Source organism: Pituophis catenifer, unplaced genomic scaffold (assembly GCF_029215685.1).
Source record: "Pituophis catenifer annectens isolate HBS135680 unplaced genomic scaffold, rPitCat1.0.hap2 SCAF_1, whole genome shotgun sequence".
Lineage (NCBI taxonomy): Eukaryota > Metazoa > Chordata > Lepidosauria > Squamata > Colubridae > Pituophis > Pituophis catenifer.
The window spans coordinates 144,547,635-144,566,416 of NW_027256881.1; the positions used below are offsets into that span (position 1 = coordinate 144,547,635).

Consider the following 18,782-nt stretch of genomic DNA (forward strand, 5'->3'; position numbering starts at 1 on the left):
GGGAAAGGAGGAAGAAAACAATAATTGGCCCCTGCTAATCATACTGTTTTAATTCTCTCTCTCTGCTGCAAGTGAGATGGCTTGATTTCTTTCTTATGTTTAAGTTTTTAAACTGTGAATTACCTGTATAGGTCTCGTGGTAATAGGGTTCATAACTTCTCTTGCAGCAATTCTCATGCCAAGGGCAAAATTAGCCACCCTTTCACCATGACTGGCAATTGGGACTGGAACTCCTCCTACAACCATGTAGGCATCACCAATGGTTTCCACCTATAAAGCAAGATGCATAGTAATGTACACATGGAAACCCACCAACCATTTGTATAGCCTTGCAAGCTGATGCCCTCCAGATGTTTGGTCTGCAACTCTTACATTCCACTGCTAGTTGGAACTAATCAGAGGTGGGTTTCAGCAGGTTCTCACCAGTTCTGGAGAACTGGTAGCGGAAATTTTGAGTAGTTCGAAGAACCGGTAGTAAAAGTTCTGACTGGCCCCGCCCCCATCTATTCTCTGCCTCCCAAGTCCCAGCTGATCAGGAAGAAATAGGGATTTTGCAGTATCCTTCCCCTGGATTTGGGAGGAAATGGGGATTTTACAGTATCCTTCCCCTGGATTTGGGAGGAAATGGGGATTTTACAGTATCCTTCCCCTGGATTTGGGAGGAAATGGAGATTTTACAGTATCCTTACTTTGCCACGCCCACCAAGTCATGCCCACCAAGCCACACCCACAGAACCGGTAGTAAAAATTTTGAAACCCACCACTGGAGCTAATGGGAACTAAACTTCCCAAAGTTCTATAAATGAACATAGCAAGCATATCTCCTTATTTATTTATTTTATTTGTCAAATTTCTTTGCTGCCTATCTCACCGTGGGGCTAATCTAGGCAGTTTACTCTTATTTCTTTCATTTTTCTTGGAATCACTTACTGCAATGCTTTCTTTTTTTAAAAATAAATAAATCATTTATTAATAATAATTTCTAAAAGAAAAAAGGATAAATGAACAAGTGAAAGAATGGAAAACACGGGGAAAATTGATACAAAAATATAATATTCAGTAAGTGGATTACTGAGATTGTATAGTTAGTGCTAAATAGATTGTTGATGAGAAATCAACTATAAAAACTCAAGTACATTAAAAATATGACAAAGGATTTGAGTTTCTGAACCAAGTGCGAAAATGCTGACTGATGCAGCTACAAAAGTATATCTCATTTACCGCTAAGCAAACAGTGGTAAAGACATCGGATTGCCCTGGCTAATTAATAAAAATACATTATATATTGTAGTTATCCATGTCTTTCCCAATCTGTTACTCTCCAGAGACGTGCAATTGCAATTACATTAATAGCAAGAGCAATGGCACTTAGACTTATATACCACTTCACAGTGCTTCACAGCCCTCTCTAAGCGGTTTACAGTGTCAGCATATTGCTCCCAACAATCTGGATCCTCATTTTACCAACGTCAGAAGAATGAAAGGCTGAGTCAACCTTGAGCCAGTTAAGATCGAATTCCAGGCTGTGGGCAGAGTTAGTCTGCTATTCTGCATTCTAACCACTGAGCCACCAAGACTGTTTTAATAGCCAATTAAAAAACTGTTGCCAACATTTGTTGAAATCAACTAGTTCAATTCAAACTAAAAAATATCTCATTAAACAGCTGGTATGGACAATTGCTGGAAATTTTGGGAGTTCCAATCCAAATGTATTTCGGGGTACCAAGTTGGGGATGGCTGTGAGAGCAGATCAATCTCTTTGCAGGAAGGGAAAAAGGAGGAGAATAGTTGCAAGCCAGAAAATTGCTACATTATACTAAGCAATATCTAGTCTAGAAGTTGGTCTAGCAAGCTGATGGTTTTCAGGATTCATTCTCTCTTATTGCTGCCATTCTAAAATTATCCACCTAGACACCATATGCCCTTGGGCTACAAAAGACAGCAGCAAATGTTATAAACATCAGCCACACTTACTTTATAAACTCCATGGATGTTAGTCAGTCGATCAAACTTGGAATACATTAAATTAAGCATGTTCACGATCTGAATAGGTTCACAGACAGAGCAGATGTTTGTGAAAGTCACTACATCACTGAAAAGTATTGTGCAGCAGCTAAAATCTCCTGGGGAAACAAATAATAATAAAAAAGAATAGTTTTCAGAAGCAACAGTTTCTCTGTTTTTGGTTTTTAATGTGGCAAGGATAAAATACTCAAGCCAAAATGCTTAATGGAAAATGACCTTTAACCAGGGGTGAAATCCAGCAGGTTCTGTCAGGTTCTGGAGAACCGGTAGCAGATATTTTGAGCAGTTCGGAGAACCGTTAGGGGAAATTTTGAGTAGTTCGAAGAACTGGCAAATACCACCTCTGGCTGGCTCCAGAGTGGGTGGGAATGAGATTTTGCAATATTCTTCCCCCAGGAGTGGGGAGGGAATAGTGATTTTGCAGTATCCTTCGCCTAGAGTGGGGTGGGAATGGAGATTTTGCAGTATCCTTCTGCCACACCCACCAAGCTACACCATGCCCACCAAGGCACACCCACAGAACTGGTAGTAAAAAAAATTGGATTTCACCACTGCCTTTAACTATTATTGCCACTTGTCTGAATCCTACTAAAAGCTGGAAAACAAATCGCAGCATATGTGATCTCTCACTTCATTAATATATTATTAAGGTATGTATATTGATGGACTCTATTGGATTAGATGCTAGGCTTTATTGAAATATGTAGATGGACAAAGAAACACATTCTTGTGTCATTTCAGAACACTCATGAGGCTGAATTTTAAATCTTCTAAAATCAAGGTTACAACAAAGTTTAGAAACACTCACAATTCACCTAAAAATGTAAGTAATAGCATGCAAAAACCTAGAGAACAGATGAATGATTTTGAAAAAGTAATGCTTACATGTCCACCCTTTTGAAGCAGCAAGTTGCATGTCAAACAAGTGGTCTTTATCATTTTTATTAAAATTATGAGACTGCACATAGTTTACTTTTGTACTTAGCAGAAAAGTAAACATTATAGGAAATATCTGTATGCTAAATATATGTCCTGATTTCATTTGGTTTCCAGGAAACCAGACCTCTATGCAAACCAAGTCCAAACACACAGAATCTTAGCTTTGTAGGGAGCGTTTCCAGATATTCAGTTGAATTCCTTACCCTTCCTGTTTTACGACATGCCATTTTCTACTTGATAATCAAATGTAATAAAATTGCCATACCTGCTTCGACCTTTTTGCCTTCCTTCAGCTGATTAGCAACATGTTTTGGTAACATGGCATAGAGTAAAGTTTCTGATTTCTTCTTCTCTATCTCTAGGTTCTTAGAGAGAATCCTGAGCTCTTCCTTTTTTCTCTCTAGTTGGTTCGATAGCTCTATCTCTGCCAGCCGCTGCTGGTTGAAAAGGATGAGGTCTCTTGTTGGGTCATGTTGGGCGATGTCAGAAAGGTGCATCTCCTGTTCTTCTAACTCATCTAAACTGCGGAGCTTTGGTGAGCACAAGTAGATCATGCTACGGTTGCAATCCATCCAGATCATTTGTCCTTTTCCCAATAAATACATTATACAATGCTTTCCATTAGGCTTAATCTATGAATTATTGGAATCTTCTCTAGATAACTGTCAGTAAACTGAATGTGAAGATTATAGATTCTGTGGGCCTAATGTCTAGATTTCACAGGTTTTGCAAATGCTTCAATACCCTCTTTTATTTTGGGTTTAGAATTTAGGATCTAGAATCTTTCATTCCTGTGTAAGATCTTGAAAGAGTTAAAGGCAACTGACTGATCAAGATATTGCTTAGCACATTGTAAGCTGCCCTGAGTGTCTGGAGAAGGGCGGCATATAAATCAAATTAAAAAAAAAAAAAGATCACACAGTACAATAACATAAAGATGGGCAATTTCTTGCAAGTTATTGTAGTCTTTAAGTATTTCCATGTTCGGTATCTCCAAAATTCCCCTAAAATTGTGCTATCAGAATTTGGTGGTAAACATCTGGATTAGGACAGCATTATTCCTTCCCAATTTAGGTAGAAAATGAAAGGGACTCAGCTGACTTTTTTTGCAAGTTCTGTTACAGGGACTGTTAAGAATTTTATATGTAAAAGAAAAAGTAGGGACAAGATCAAGAATAAGAAGATGGTAAATGAATGTGGATTGGATACAGAAGTGAATGATCAACATGAAGGAATTAGTTTAATGAAAAGAAGGACTAGGCGTGACATGATAGCAGTATTCCAATATCTCATGGGTTGCCACAAAGAAGAGGGAGTCAAACTATTCTCCAAAGCACCCGAAGGCAGGGCAAAAAGCAATGGATGGAAACTAATCAAGGAGAGAAGCAACCTAGAACTAAGGAGAAATTTCCTGACAGAACAATTAACCAGTGGAACAACTTGCCTCCAGAAATTGTGAATGCTCCAACACTGGAAGTTTTTAAGATGAAGTTGGACAACCATTTGTCTGAAACGGTATAGGGTTTTCTGCCTGAGCAGGGGGTTGGACTAGAAGACCCCCAAGGTCCCTTCCAACTCTACTATTCTGTTAAGTACACTAAGGTGGTTTGTTCATATAAAATAATTGAATCAAACTATAAAATAAATTATGAGGGAAGGGTGACTAGATCAAGAGTAAAGGAAAATCTGAGAAAGGTCATGATAGGATGGGATCCTCAAAATTGACATGTGTCAAGAACAAAAGTCTGCTATGTTGGGTATGGACATGATGGAAGCCAGCTTGCTTTGTAAACATAGAAAGATATGAGGGTTACAATGAATGTGAGTAATATTAATTACTTTCAGCCATGTTTTCTTTTCTTTGCTAATCCAATGGCTTTCACTTCTTTATTATTTCTTACTTTTTTTGTGCATTCAGCATAACATTGCTTGTCCCAAAAGGAAATATAGGTAGGCCTTTGTTATATATTAAGTTAACCTTTCAGTGATATATGTATCACTGAAAGGTTAACTTAATCCATTACTGTGCTACCTGACTCTATTAGAAAATGCATTATGGTAATGTTATTCCTCTTTCTATTTTTCTTAAATGCTTAATTTTTCTTAAATTTCAGAAGTTCACAGAAAGTTTGTACCTCTGAGCTTCAGCGCAGGCCGTTTCTTCAATGAATTGGGCATAATTTCTCTCCTTATCTTGAGAACAAACTGACTGTTGATAAACTTTTTCATGCTGGAAATAGCAAACGTGACTTGGGGATGAATAATAGAAAAATATTCATCTAATCTGGTTCCATTTATTTGCAATCCGGGTACAAATTTCTGAATGTTTACACCGGCCTGTTTGATTTTCAGCTGAGGAGAGAACCCAAATTTCAATAACTAAAAATGACATTTTAAACCCTCTTCAGAAAAACAGGTAACAAAACATTACTTCAGAATTAAAGTGGAGCCACTTGAAATATGTTTTCATATCACAGTAAAACCGGGTTTAAGACTGGACTGAGGGGGGACCCACACAGCACTTACTAACTTTGCACTTGCACACAATCCCAGCTTTCTTTTTAATGGTTGTAGGCGTCTTCTATAATGCTGGATTAGCAAAGCAGTGAAAATAACTATATGAGTTCTCACTTTTCTGATAAAAGGAAATAGTAAATAAAGCGATACATAAAGCCTTTGACTCTTACGATATCTATTTTATCTTTAAAAAAAAAAAAACCTTGCTCCCAAACAGTGCCTCTAGTAACATCTCCATATCACTGTCTCACCCTGCAGGCCATGTTAGTGATTTTTTCTAATCTAATCCTCGCCTGCATGACTGCCCTGCCTTGACTTTACATATTTTTACTAACTTTAATTATTTATGTATTGTTGCAGCAAGTGTTGATCTAATAGAAATGACTCAGCATGCCCATACCAGCCCCACCTCTAGCTGAATGGTTAAGTCCAAAGAATCCATCCCAAAGTTTCCTTACTGTTTCATCGAACACGAGGTGGAAAGGAAATGCATGGCAGAAGGTTCTCTCATCCAGCCAAAGCCACTCAGGGAACAATGGTTCAAAGGTATGTAAAAGATTTCCTGTAGAAAAGAAACAGATTTTTTAATGGCTTCTTCCACCTGACCCAGAGGTGGTATTCAGCAGATACTGACCAGTTCTGGAGAACCGGTAGCGGAAATTTTGAGTAGTTCGGAGAACCGGTAGTAAAAATTCTGACTGCCCCCGCCCCCATCTATTCTCTGCCTCCGAAGTCCCAGCTGATCGGGAGGAAATGGGGATTTTGCAGTAACCTTCCCCTGGAGTGGGATGGGAATGGAGATTTTACAGTATCCTTCCCCTGCCACGCCCACCAAGCCACGCCCACTAAGCCATGCCACACCCACCAAGCCACACCCACAGAACCAGTAGTAAAAAATTTTGAATCCCCCCACCCCTGGCTAGCATGACTAACAGAAGACATCAGTTTGGGATGGTCTGGTGGACAATTTCTGGATTAATTTCCACTTTATATTCATTTATCTTTCTCTTCAGTGATGAAGTGAAATAATACCATCATTTTGTCGAAGAACTGCACTGAGGTTGGTGTTGTGGCTCCGTTGTCTGAGCCTGGGCTATCGACAGATGCAGACTGTGAGAGTGAGGGAGAGGAGTTGGCAAGGCCTCCCTCTCCAGGACCCTCCTCTCTGGCAATGCCTCCGGAGGATACCGAAGGCCAAAAGATAGGCCCAGAGCCAAGCACGTCCCCGCAGCCACAGGTGGACAGCGACGAAGGAGATAAGTGCTGGCTGGACCCTCGGCAGAGGCGCAGGGAGAAGCGTGCACAGCAGAGGGGAAGGCGTGCCAGAGATTAGTTGAGTCACTGGACCACACCCCACAGGGTATAAATGTGGGTGTGGCGGCCGGTTCAGTTTGTGACGAGCAAAAACTAGAAATAATCCATGATCTCTGCGTTACTGGACTTCTGCTTGCCTTGTCGGACTGCATTTGGACTAATCCTTGTATTGCGGAAACTTTGCCTGCTTTATCGGAATGCTTGCAGTCTAATCTTTGTTATGTGTGAGTAAAGTCTGAATTGGCAGCTAGCCACTGGGTTGCTGCCAGCTTTATCTTCAAATATTTTGTTGTGTGGCTTATTAACTCCGGGCCGTCTGTGGGGGTGCGTGTGTGGGACGGGGACAGAACAGTTGGTGCAGTGCAAGATCTCTATTTTACAAAATGGAGCACCAATGGTGCTCCCCAGGGCACTGGGTTCTACTTACTTTTACTACCGGTTCACAACGGGCAGATCACCCATGATGACATCATGGTGGGTGGGCAGAGCCTCCCACAGGTTTTACTACCGGTTTTATAGAACCGGACTGAACCGGCAGCAACCCACCACTGGTGCTCTCTCTCACATGGAAGGTTAATTCTTTGAATTGGTATTTTTCTCAACCATTTAAACAGAAATTCCTTAATTATTACTCCAAATTTGATAATTTTCACCTGAAGTAGACTGAGACCAGTAATTCCTATGATTCCTAACCTCCCTTTACTTGGATCATTATTATTTTAGTTACATGGAGGAAGATAAAAGCAAGCATACATGAACTGGAGCTAGACCTGCTAGAAAACAGCTGAGTTTTCTACAGAAATGCACTATATTATTTTGGACATCTTCAGAAATAGAATAACATTTTTTTAAAAAAAATGAATGGTGATATTCCTGTATATTCAGATTCCCAAGTATTTAAAATCATGTGGCAGACCTGATAAGGATCCCAGACAGGGTAGCCCTTTGTATGATGTTAAAAACTCAACCTTTTACCAGTGTCAATTTTATGGAGACATTTGTGGTTACATAGAGCAAATCAAGTAATTATATATAGTACAATAAAAACTGAGGACATGTTCTACCGAAAAGTATGCCTACTACTCTTGTCCTGTTAATCAGCCACATGATCTCATCAGATCTCTTTCTATAATGCTCCATATATTCAGCAAGCTTAAAGACTTTTGCTTGTATTCTTGAGATCCAGATTTTCCCATCACTTATTTACTAACTTACCCGCTCTAGAATTGGCTGTATGTCTCAAAACATCACAGGAGACCTCCCGTTCAGCAATTTTCCCCCTTCCTTTTTGAAAAACCGCATCTTGTTGCTGAAAAGAAAACGATACATTATGTCATCTCTAAAAGAAGCTTTGTATGATATGTGAGCACACAGCCCATAATTTAGAGATGTCCTATTTCCTCCGCTCTGTATCAACTCCGCTGCTCTTTCTACAGAAACATCACCTCTTTGTCCTCCTGAGACCCATCTTCACACACAGAAATTGCTTGTTCCTTGATGTTGTGCTTCACTATTTCATTTGTTTGTAAAATAAAAAACACCACATGCTCCTTCTTCCCAGTGCGCTCCTCTTCTATATTTTGTTCAAGGATTTCCAGGGACACTTCACAGTCAAAGAAATCTCTGGCTACAGCTTCAATAATTCCTACATAAGAAAAAAGGAACAACCTATTTTAGGGCAATATGTAGATCCCTTCCAAAGTGCCTTAGCTCATGAGGAACTGAATGAAAAGCAAGGTTCTTATCCCCTTCTTTCAATAACAGCCACACATAGCTTTTAAAAACTTTTCAAGTTTGGAGCAATTTTCTCCCCCATCGCTGTTCTTCCAAAGTTCTTCATTGCTCAAGAACATTATTCCAACCTCTTAACAAGCTTTGCAGTTAAGTGCAAAACAGAAGAAAGAAATGGGAAAACTTTCTTCTTTATATAAATTTTTCTTAGGATACAGGGAGAATTTCTAGCAGGATAAGATAGATTTCCACAAAACTGGAAACTCAGCATATACCATAATAATAGTTTTAATTATAACACATATTTTTAAAAAGCCAGACTAAACATTTGAGAGCTTTTTTCTTAGACCCAGCACCAAGGTTGCTGATCAGACAACTGGCTGAGGTGACTTAATCTGATTTCAGTTTTGCTCTGTAAATATCTATACATCCCAGTCTGCATCTGAACACTTTCTTTGGTACTTGCATTTGACTCCCCTCCCAATTATTATAATTATAAATGAGAAGCTAACAAACTGTAAACTAGAATACATACAGCCCTTAGCCTTATCCAAAGACCTTATTGGAAAATAAAAATACTAGATGACTTGACTCAAGTGCTTTGTTAGGAAGCATGCCTTCCTGTTTAATAAAAAGAAAGGATAAAAAAAAGAAGTGAAGCAGAAGCTGGCTGAAATTCTCCCTACTTCTTCCATATGTGTACATTGGTCCAAAGATTTGGAGATTCCTGGGCCAGACTATTGTTTAATAATTATCTTTCTCCAATCTGGTGGAAGTTATAACTTCCATCCCAATCTGTTCTGGTCTTTGATGATGGCTTTGTGGTCCAACTGATTCCAAGACCTCCCCCTTCTTAAGTATCTCAGAAGCTTTCTTCTATGCAAGTCAAGGTCATCTCAAACTTTCTAAAGTGCTCCTTTCTCTGGTCTAAGCACCAGCTGGGCAGATATTTTGCTTTTGTTACTTCATTTTAATTGTACTACCTAAGACAAACAGAGGCATCAGCCTCTAAAAAGTATCTATTGGAATGAATAATTATTAATGATATTATTTGCACCAAATTATATTCTAAACTGTTTTTAAAATCGATGGCACAAATTGGGGGGCTTTTAATACAAACTTGGAATAGAGGAGGAGGAGTGGAACAGTTATGTCAAAGTCACAGTGGTTATTGAGCTAAGTAAAGAAATCTCATGCAACCAGAGGTGGGTTTCAGCAGGTTCTGACCAGTTCTAGAGAACCGGTAGCAGAAATTTTGAGTAGTTCAGAGAACTGGTAAATACCACCTCTGACTGGCTCTGCCCTCATTTATTCTCTGCCTCCCAAGTCCCAGCTGATCGGGAGGAAATGGGGATTTTGCAGTAACCTTCCCTTGGAGTAGGGAGGAAATGGAGATTTTACAGTATCCTTCCCCTGCCACGCCCACCTAGCCACGCCCACCAAGCCATCCACACAGAACCGGGAATAAAAAATTTTGAATACCACCACTTCATCCAACTCACCCACCCTGGCCCAAGTAGTCAATTCCAATGCTTGATATGGAAAAGTTGCCACTCAGTTTGAGTATTGTATAATATACATTCCATTGTGAAACTGGTGCCTTTGTACCTGGGACAATGTGACACAAGCCTTTCCTGTCTGAATAATAGTGGAGGAGCATTATGCCATCTTTCCTTTCCACTCGAAATGATGGTGCATTCATTTCCTAGGCAAGACAAAAACCTGTTTCATTTTCTTGCAAAACTGCCAAGACTCTATTCTAATACCCACCAGCATTATAAATGCAATTTTTATCTTTGTTGCACAATTGGCCTTCCATTCAATATATAATCAAAAGGCCGGCATAGAGCAATAGATAAGGAAGGAATGCAAATTGCAAAATTTGCATTTCTTCCTTATTGTGTTGGTCAATCAGAGCTTGCCAATTTGTATTCTGAGACTTGTTCATAGTATTGGAAACATTGGAGAAGGTCTCATGTTTGAATAACAGAATCAAACTCTGATTCATAACTCTTTGCACCTGTTCAGATTATATGCAATTTTATTCCAATTTTTCTTTCACAATGAGTTGGATGCAAGAACTCTCTCCTTGTGTTCATTCTCTCATCCTTTTTCTTAAACACGCCCACTGCTGAAGCACATTAGTGATTTAAAAAATATTTGTCATAGTGAAGAATGGCCATGGCATATATTGAGAGGTAATTAATTTCTATTTTAAAATCATTCAAAGGCAGGAAAAAAACATTTTTCATGTAAATGACTCTTCTATCCCTTGGCTACAATTGCTTCATTTCAGTATAAATGGAAGACGGTTCCATACATTACAATTATAATGAAAAGCAATAGCTCAGCCTTCCTCTGATTATAACTCTCCAAATTCCTGGAAAACATGCATGGCTCACTAGGAATTCTAAGTGTTTTAGTCTAGCCCTCTATTACATTTCATGTCCTACAGGTAACTCTAAGAAAGCAAGGCTCTCACGGATTCATAGTAAGTCTATTGCAGTAAGAAAGAGGGCAGGTTACAAAATTTTGGAAACTTGAACTGTGTATTTTATCAGTGACTTTATTATAGCAGGATCAACCTATTATCTTTGAGCTTCTACCTGAGTTTTGGTTTAATGGGGAAGATGTTACTCACTTGTTTGTTATCACAAAACTGTCTATCTATACTTGTTCTGCAACAGTTTGAAACTATTCTGTCGTAACAAAATACAAAAATATGTATATGCACTCTCTCTCTCTCTCTCACACACACACACACACAAACATTAAGCTGTTTCAGTTGTGTCTCCCCAGAAGAAAATGTACCTGATAGGACAAAGCAAGGTAGCTATGTAAGGAGTCAAGATTCTCAATAAACTCCATCAAATTTCCTCCTAGTGTCCGTAGCATTTTATCATATCCTGATGCTTTGCAGAAATTAAAAAAGTGTTGCCCAAAAAGCTTCAACACTGCCTCCTCTGGCATTTCTGCATGGGGAAAAAAAAAGCAGATTCGGGGATAATGGCATGTATACCTGGGCACAGCAGAAAGTATGTGCCTTTTCTCATGAACATGATTTGCCTTCTCTTTCCATGATACCTTCCTCGATGCTGCCACAACTGCAAGACTTCGTTTCTCCATCCATGAAAATAATCTGCAACATAGGTGCTGACTAGCTTAAGAAGTGATTCACATCTGCAATTTGATTCAAGGGCTCATAAGAGTTGACTAGAGACTAGAGTTTTTTGAAGCCTTATTCCTATCAGATAATGGATCTAAAAAGAAGTTAAAATCTTCAGCAACTGTTAATTTGATTCAAAGAGAGAAGTCACATAATGCAAAAAGCAGGGGTGAAATGGTCCCGCTTCGGAGCGGTTCGGCCGAACCGGTAGGGAGGGCGGCCGGTGGTTCAGAGAACCAGTAGTGATGGCGGTGCTAGACTCCACCCACCCACCCGGTCATTGTTACTTCCTGGTTTTAACCAGGGAGTAACATGTTTTTTACCCTCTCCGCTGGTAAAAAGTATCTGTTAAGCAAAATATATGTGCATCCATGCACAATGTCCACTGAGTCTTGGAATGATTTCAGAAATTCAGTTTGATCAAATCATCTTTGAATTTAATAGTTGTATTGAAATTTTACGTAGTCTAGGAGACAGTTCTGTTAAGACAATTGATAGACAATTAGCTGTCAATTGATAGACAGCTCTATTAAGACAATTGTGCCCGTCAGCTGGGCACAAAAAAAATAATAATTCAGAAATCATATCATGTTAATCCACATGACAAACAAATGCTGCAATCAGTAAACCAAGAACAACCCATAGTTTCAAATTGTAATATAGTACTTGAAAAAAAATCATAATTTATTCACTAGCCCTTTTCTCATATGTTACTAATATGAAAAGGACGAAACCACATTACAGTTTAGTGTGATATGAGAGCAGCACAGACTGCAGTCATTTAAATTCCTTTAAATTAATTTGTTTAATAGCATTGAACTCAGTCAATTAATTTTGTGGAAACAAAGGATTGGACTGTAGGACTCTTGAGGTTTAAAACCATGCCACGACGGAATAGAAATATGCTGGAGGAAAAGAAATCAACTCAAAATGAATAACTTAGAAGAGAAAATATTTTAAAATGTAGCTACAATACAAAATGAAAAAGGATGTTTTAAAAAATGAAAATAATTACTAAAATCTGTAAGAAAGGAAATAAATATCTTTGTTATGGTCAATCGCCGGAACTATATGCAATTATATCAGGCAATTAGAATAAAATGAATTAAACCGTAGAAATAAAATAAGGCATTATATGAAATCTAAAAGACACAAAACTAATTTGCTATGTTGCTAGAGCTGTTAGACAAATGTGCTACTGTACAAAATAAAGCAGGGTTAAAATACTTTAATTCTAGTTCAATCGTAATTACAGTTTTTAAGAGATAATTGTAGGAAGATGTGGAAGAGTAGATAAGTATACATTTATTTGGGATGATTGACTAGAGTATTGCTTAATACAGCCTTAAAATGATGATTGTTTCAGAATTCTTCTTATCACATCCGTAAGTGGGAATATTACTACCTCTTGGCAAACAGCAAATTAAAACATGTAATTATCTCAGTACTTAGCATGTTGCAGGCTTCTTTGAGCAATTTCACAGTCAGAGAATCGTCATACACTGTATATGTCATAAAGGTGTCTTCAGTTCCAACCCGAGTTCTGCAACAATACCAAAGAAAAATTCTAATATGAAATGAATTACAGAACACAATTTACCATATTTGGGTGAAACAACACATTTTACAAACATTTAGAGTGCAAGACTCAACTGGCTCAAAATAGTTTATAGGCAGTCCTCAACTTACAACAGTTCATTTACTGAACCTTACAGCACTGAAAAAAGTGACTTATGACCGTTTTTCACACTTACAACCTTTGCAGCAGCCACATGATCATGTGTTCAAAATTCAGATGCTTGACAACTGGTTCATACTTACGACCGTTGCTGTGTCCCAAGGTCATGTGATCCCCTTTTGCGACCTTCTGACAAGCAAAGTCAATGGGGAAGCCAGATTCACTTAACAACCGTGTTACTAACTTAACAACTGTAGTGATTCAACAACTGTGGTAAGAAAGGTTGTAAAATGGGGAAAACTCACTTAACCAACATTTTGGGCTCAATCATGGTTGTAAGTCAGGGACTACTTGTACTCAGTTAACTGGGTGGAGATGTCTGAAAATCTTTTTTAAAGTTAAATCCTTTAACCAAAAGCATTGCTATGCCCTGCTAGGTTTCGGAATCTAGTGGGGCAATCACAAAATCAGCTTAGATATCAAAGAGACTTGTAGCAATAAATAATAAATGGATTGTGGCAGAAATGTTCGTGGATTATATCCTGCTCTTAATCTGAAGCACAGACTCTTGTCCTGAATGCACCCAACCCATCCTCTGGAATACAAGTCTCTCCTTGGTTCCATGGTCTTGCTTTATCAGTGGTAATGCTGTGCAGTTATGAATATTTACTTGAGCTTTTCCCATGTTTCTTCACCAAATTTCTCTACCAGAAGGGACTTCAGGCAGGAGTTGATAAATCCATACTAGAGAAAGAGAGAGAGAGCGAAAAGGAGGGGGCAGAGAAATTCTCGTGAATGTCCTGTGTAAATATAACATTGCATCAGTGGTGAAATCCAAATTTTTTTACTACCGGTTCTGTGGGCGTTGCTTGGTGGGAGTGGCAGGGAAAGGATACTGCAAAATCCCCATTCCCTCCCCACTCCTGGGGGAAGGATATTGCAAAACTTCCATCTCCACCCCATTCTGGGGCCATCCAGAGGTGGTATTTGCTGGTTCTCTGAACTACTCAAAATTTCCGCTACCGGTTCTCCAGAACCTGTCAGAACCTGCTGGATTTCACCCCTGCATTGCATATGCATACTTTTCACTAAGTTGTGTTATTTTATGGTGAGTATTAATATTATGTGAGAAAGAGCTTCTTTCTGGCCATCCCATCCCCCCCCCAATTGCTTATTTTATAAATTATCCTGCAGCCACAAAGAGAAAACTTGGAAAGAAAACTTACCATGGCACCTTTATGTCACACTGGGCAGGACTGGTCTTCTTGGTGCAGGTGACTTACTCTTTCTAAAAGCTTGGAGACCCAGCATTTAAATACTGGGTGAATGTAGATAGGAGGGTCCATAGGGAAGGCTGTGTTGACGTCTACCTGTTAAATTTCAGTAGAGACTCTGAATGGCCATGGTTGGGGAAACTGAACTAATTGAATCCCCTGGAGTATTGAAGCATATTTTGAAAACAAAATATGTTTACTTTGCTGTTCTTGTTACGGTAATTCAGCACAGAAATCACAGAACATTTCCTAATGTTCCATTACGCTGATGACACTCAGTTGTACATCTGCACCGCAGACCACCCCAATGATGCCCTTGATGTGATGTCCCGCTGCCTGGAGGCCGTGTGGGTCTGGATGGGGAGAAACAGGCTCAGACTCAACCCTTCCAAGACCGAGTGGCTGTGGCTTCCGGCATCCCGGTATAGTCAGCTGGTGCCATCGCTGACTATTGGGGGTGAATCTTTGCCCCCCACAGAGAGGGCTCGCAATCTGGGTGTCCTCCTGGATGCACGGCTGTCTTCAGAAGAGCACATGACGGCTATGGCCAGGGGGGCTTTTTATCAGGTTCGCCTGATCTGCTAGTTGCACCCCTTTCTAGACCGGGACACCCTACGCACGGTCACGCCTTTGTCACCTCCCGGCTGGACTACTGTAATGCTCTCTACATGGGGCTCCCCTTGAAGAGTACTCGGAGGCTCCAACTGGTCCAGAATGCGGCCGCACGGGTGGTTATGTAACACTCCTCCTGCACGAGCTGCACTGGCTCCCAGTGGTCTTCCGGGTGCAATTCAAGGCATTGGTCACCACCTTTAAAGCGCTCCATAGTATAGGGCCAGGGTATTTACGGGACCGCCTTCTGCCACCAATAGCCTCCCACCGACCAGTTCGCTCCCACAGAGAGGGACTCCTCAGGGTGCCGTCGGCCAAATTATGCCGGCTGGCGACACCCAGGAGGAGAGCCTTCTCAGTGGGAGCTCCTGCCCTTTGGAACGAACTGCCCCCGGAAATACGTACAATCTCTGACCTCCGGGTTTTTCGCTGTGCCCTCAAGACTCTACTGTTCCGACAGGTGGGACTGTCTATTTAAGTGGTTTTTAAATTGGAGTTTTAACTTGGGGTTTTAAATTTTGGCCGAAACTGTTTAATTGATTTTAATTACTTTTAATGATGATGTCTGTATATTTATGTTTTTAAATTGGCTGTACACCGCCCTGAGTCCTTCGGGAGAAGGGCGGTATATAAATAAAATTAACATTAACATTAACATTAATAACAGAGTGGAATTGTGCAAGAAATACTAATCGATAAAAGGTTGTGTCTATTGTTGTAGAATCAGCATGCACATTTTAACTTTCTTCAGAGTCAACTTAAGCTTTCCTTTCTGCTCATTCACCCTCGTGGTCTTCCTCTCGGGCTCCCTATAGTTCAGTCTCAGAGAGTCTGCTGCAGCAAAGAACACCATAGTTTTTCACACTGAAGCCAACTGGACTGGTATTTTGGTGATGTGGCATTCTTCATCATATCTGGGGACATAGCGCAATCATAGTTCTGACCTCTGGGTCTCTGATGATGATCTGCCAATCCTATTTTTTCCCTTCCGTTAAACTTTTTCCTTTGTCATTTCCTACTTTCCCTTTCATGTTCTCTTTCATGAAATGGCAGGCTGAACGAACAATTTTATTTAGTGCCTTTTTTCCATATCGAAACAATGGATGGAAACTAATTGCCTCCCACTGATCAATACGCTCCCACAGAGAGGGCCTCCTCAGGGTGCCGTCAGCCAAACAGTGTAGGCTGGCGACCCCCGGGGGAGAGCCTTCTCTGTGGGGGCCCCGGCCCTATGGAATGAATTGCCCCCGGACATACAAAGGATCCCTGACCTCCGTGCCTTCCGTCGCGCTCTGAAGACCCTATTATTCCAGCAAGCTGGACTGACAGGATAAAGGTTTTTTAAATTGGGTTTTGATAGGGGTTTTAAAATGATCTTAGTTGGATGTTTTAAATTTGGCCAAATGATTGAATTATTTTAATAAGCTTTTAATTTTTGTTGTACATTGTTTTTACCATGGCTGTTCACCGCCCTGAGTCCCTCGGGAGAAGGGCGGTATACAAATATAATAAACTAAACTGAACTAACTAAACTAATCAAGGAGTGAAGCAACCTGGAATTAAGGAGAAACTTCCTAACAGTGAGAACAATTAAACAGTAGAACAGCTTTGCTTTCAGAAGTTGTGGGTGCCTCATCACTGGAGGTTCTATATTATTATTTGGAAGAGACTGGACAGCCACTTGTCTGAAATGGTACTATAGGATCTCCTGGTTGAACAGAGGGCTGGACTAGAAGACCTCCAAGGTCCCTTCCAACTCTATTCTATTCTAGAGATCTCAGCAAATTTTGGATGCACCTTCATAACTACCATCAGATTTCCTATCTCTTCAGACATTCACTGCCCCAGGCTTTGAGATAAGTTGAAGACTTGAAGTTATGGTCCTCCTTACTACCTGCCAAGCTACAAACCTCCTCCCCCCTCCCCAATAAGCTGGTATGCTATGCAAAGCAAAACATCAGTTTCCAGTATAATCATCATTTCCAATAGATAGACTTAGCCCTACATCTGGACCCTACATGGAACAGATCAGCTGGATGGTTGCAGGCTGGTGTTTTAGAATGATACTCACCAGTTCAGAGAAAGGGAAAAGTTAAGCAGAAGCAGTAGGGGACCTCTTTCAGGAATGGGGAGCAAGTCAGAGAGGTGATAGGGAACATTTTGGTATCTTGGTGCCGATGCTGATTCTGTCTGTCTTTGGAGAGATTATGTGGATATAAAATCCCCAAACATTTTGTAAGAGTACTTGCAATAGCTTTGGAAATTTCCAGAATTGTTCAGCAGCTTGGCATCTTGAACTTGATGGCACAAAGCAAATTGTTGCAGGGTTCATGAGTGTTAATTTGCAGAATTGAGAATTTGAAGGAGAGAAAATAATAAATGGAGAGTTCTCCATCCTTTGCTATACCTAATTGTTTATTTCTAGTTTGTTTTCTTTCGAGGAGGTGAAAATTATGGCCCTTTAAATCTCTCTCAGGTCATTTTTTTCCCCTTTGAAATCAAATTATCGATCACCTTTGGGGAAATCTATATAAGGCTTTGTTCCTACAGCAAATGGGACATCTGGGTATAGCTTCTCCAAAACACTGGGGAACAATGCGGATCTTAATATTAATAGTGTTGTTGGCGTGTGGGTGCATGTGTGATTGTATCACTCAACAACTGCAGTTTTCCTGACCTGATCATTTATAAGAGCATGAAATTTAACCTTAGCACAATTTTTTCAAAATAAAAAACAAACTAACAAACCAAGTGGTGGGATTCAAAAATTTTTATTACCGGTTCTGTGGGTGTGGCTTGGTGGGTGTGGCATGGCTTGGTGGGCGTGGCTTGGTGGGCATGGCAGGGGAAGGATACTGTAAAATCTCCATTCCCTCCCATTCCAGGGGAAGGATACTGCAAAATCCCCATTCCCTCCCGATCAGCTGGGACTCGGGAGGCAGAGAATAGATGGGGGCGGGGTCAGTCAGAATTTTTACTACCGGTTCTCCGAACTATTCAAAATTTCCACTACCGGTTCTCCAAAACTGGTCAGAACCTGCTGAAACCCACCTCTGAATCAAGTACAATTCTACTTGGCTACAGCCATAATCCACTTACCAGTAGATTAGAAACTTCTAACTACTGGGCATCAGTAGTTACTCACATCATCAATTAATTTTTAAATCTACTTCCATTTTAAAAAGAGCAGCAGGTAGGCAAGGAAAAAAATTCTACAGCCCTTTGATTGGATACTGGCCTGTTTATTGTCTTTTTATATCTTAATGTAGTAGGGACTTTAAGATTGGATTCCCAGGAGCAAATGAAGTCTGCGTAGAACGCAGGAATATGGGCCTCCAAATCCAGCATATTGGTGTGGTTTTTTTTGGGGGGGGGTAGAACCTTGACTGTAATACATTTAAGCTCTTTTCATAGTTAAAGAAAATCCTATAATAAAATGCCAGTGCTATTTTAATAATAGGAGGAAAGAAAAAAGAAGAAGAGTAGAGAACTAAAGGTTCAGAGTGGCAGCAGGCATCGAGCACAA

General features: G+C 40.1%; 1 protein-coding gene across 1 annotated transcript in view; it reads left to right on the plus strand.

Moving 5' to 3' along the window:
- Positions 1-3,414: 3,414 nt before the first annotated feature.
- Positions 3,415-18,782, plus strand: part of SERPINE3 (serpin family E member 3) — a 43,176-nt gene continuing 27,808 nt past the window's right edge. The window contains exons 1-2 of the mRNA XM_070955877.1: positions 3,415-3,454; positions 5,273-5,333. Of these exons, the coding sequence (XP_070811978.1) occupies positions 3,415-3,454; positions 5,273-5,333 (101 nt within the window). The remainder of the gene's footprint in view (positions 3,455-5,272; positions 5,334-18,782) is intronic.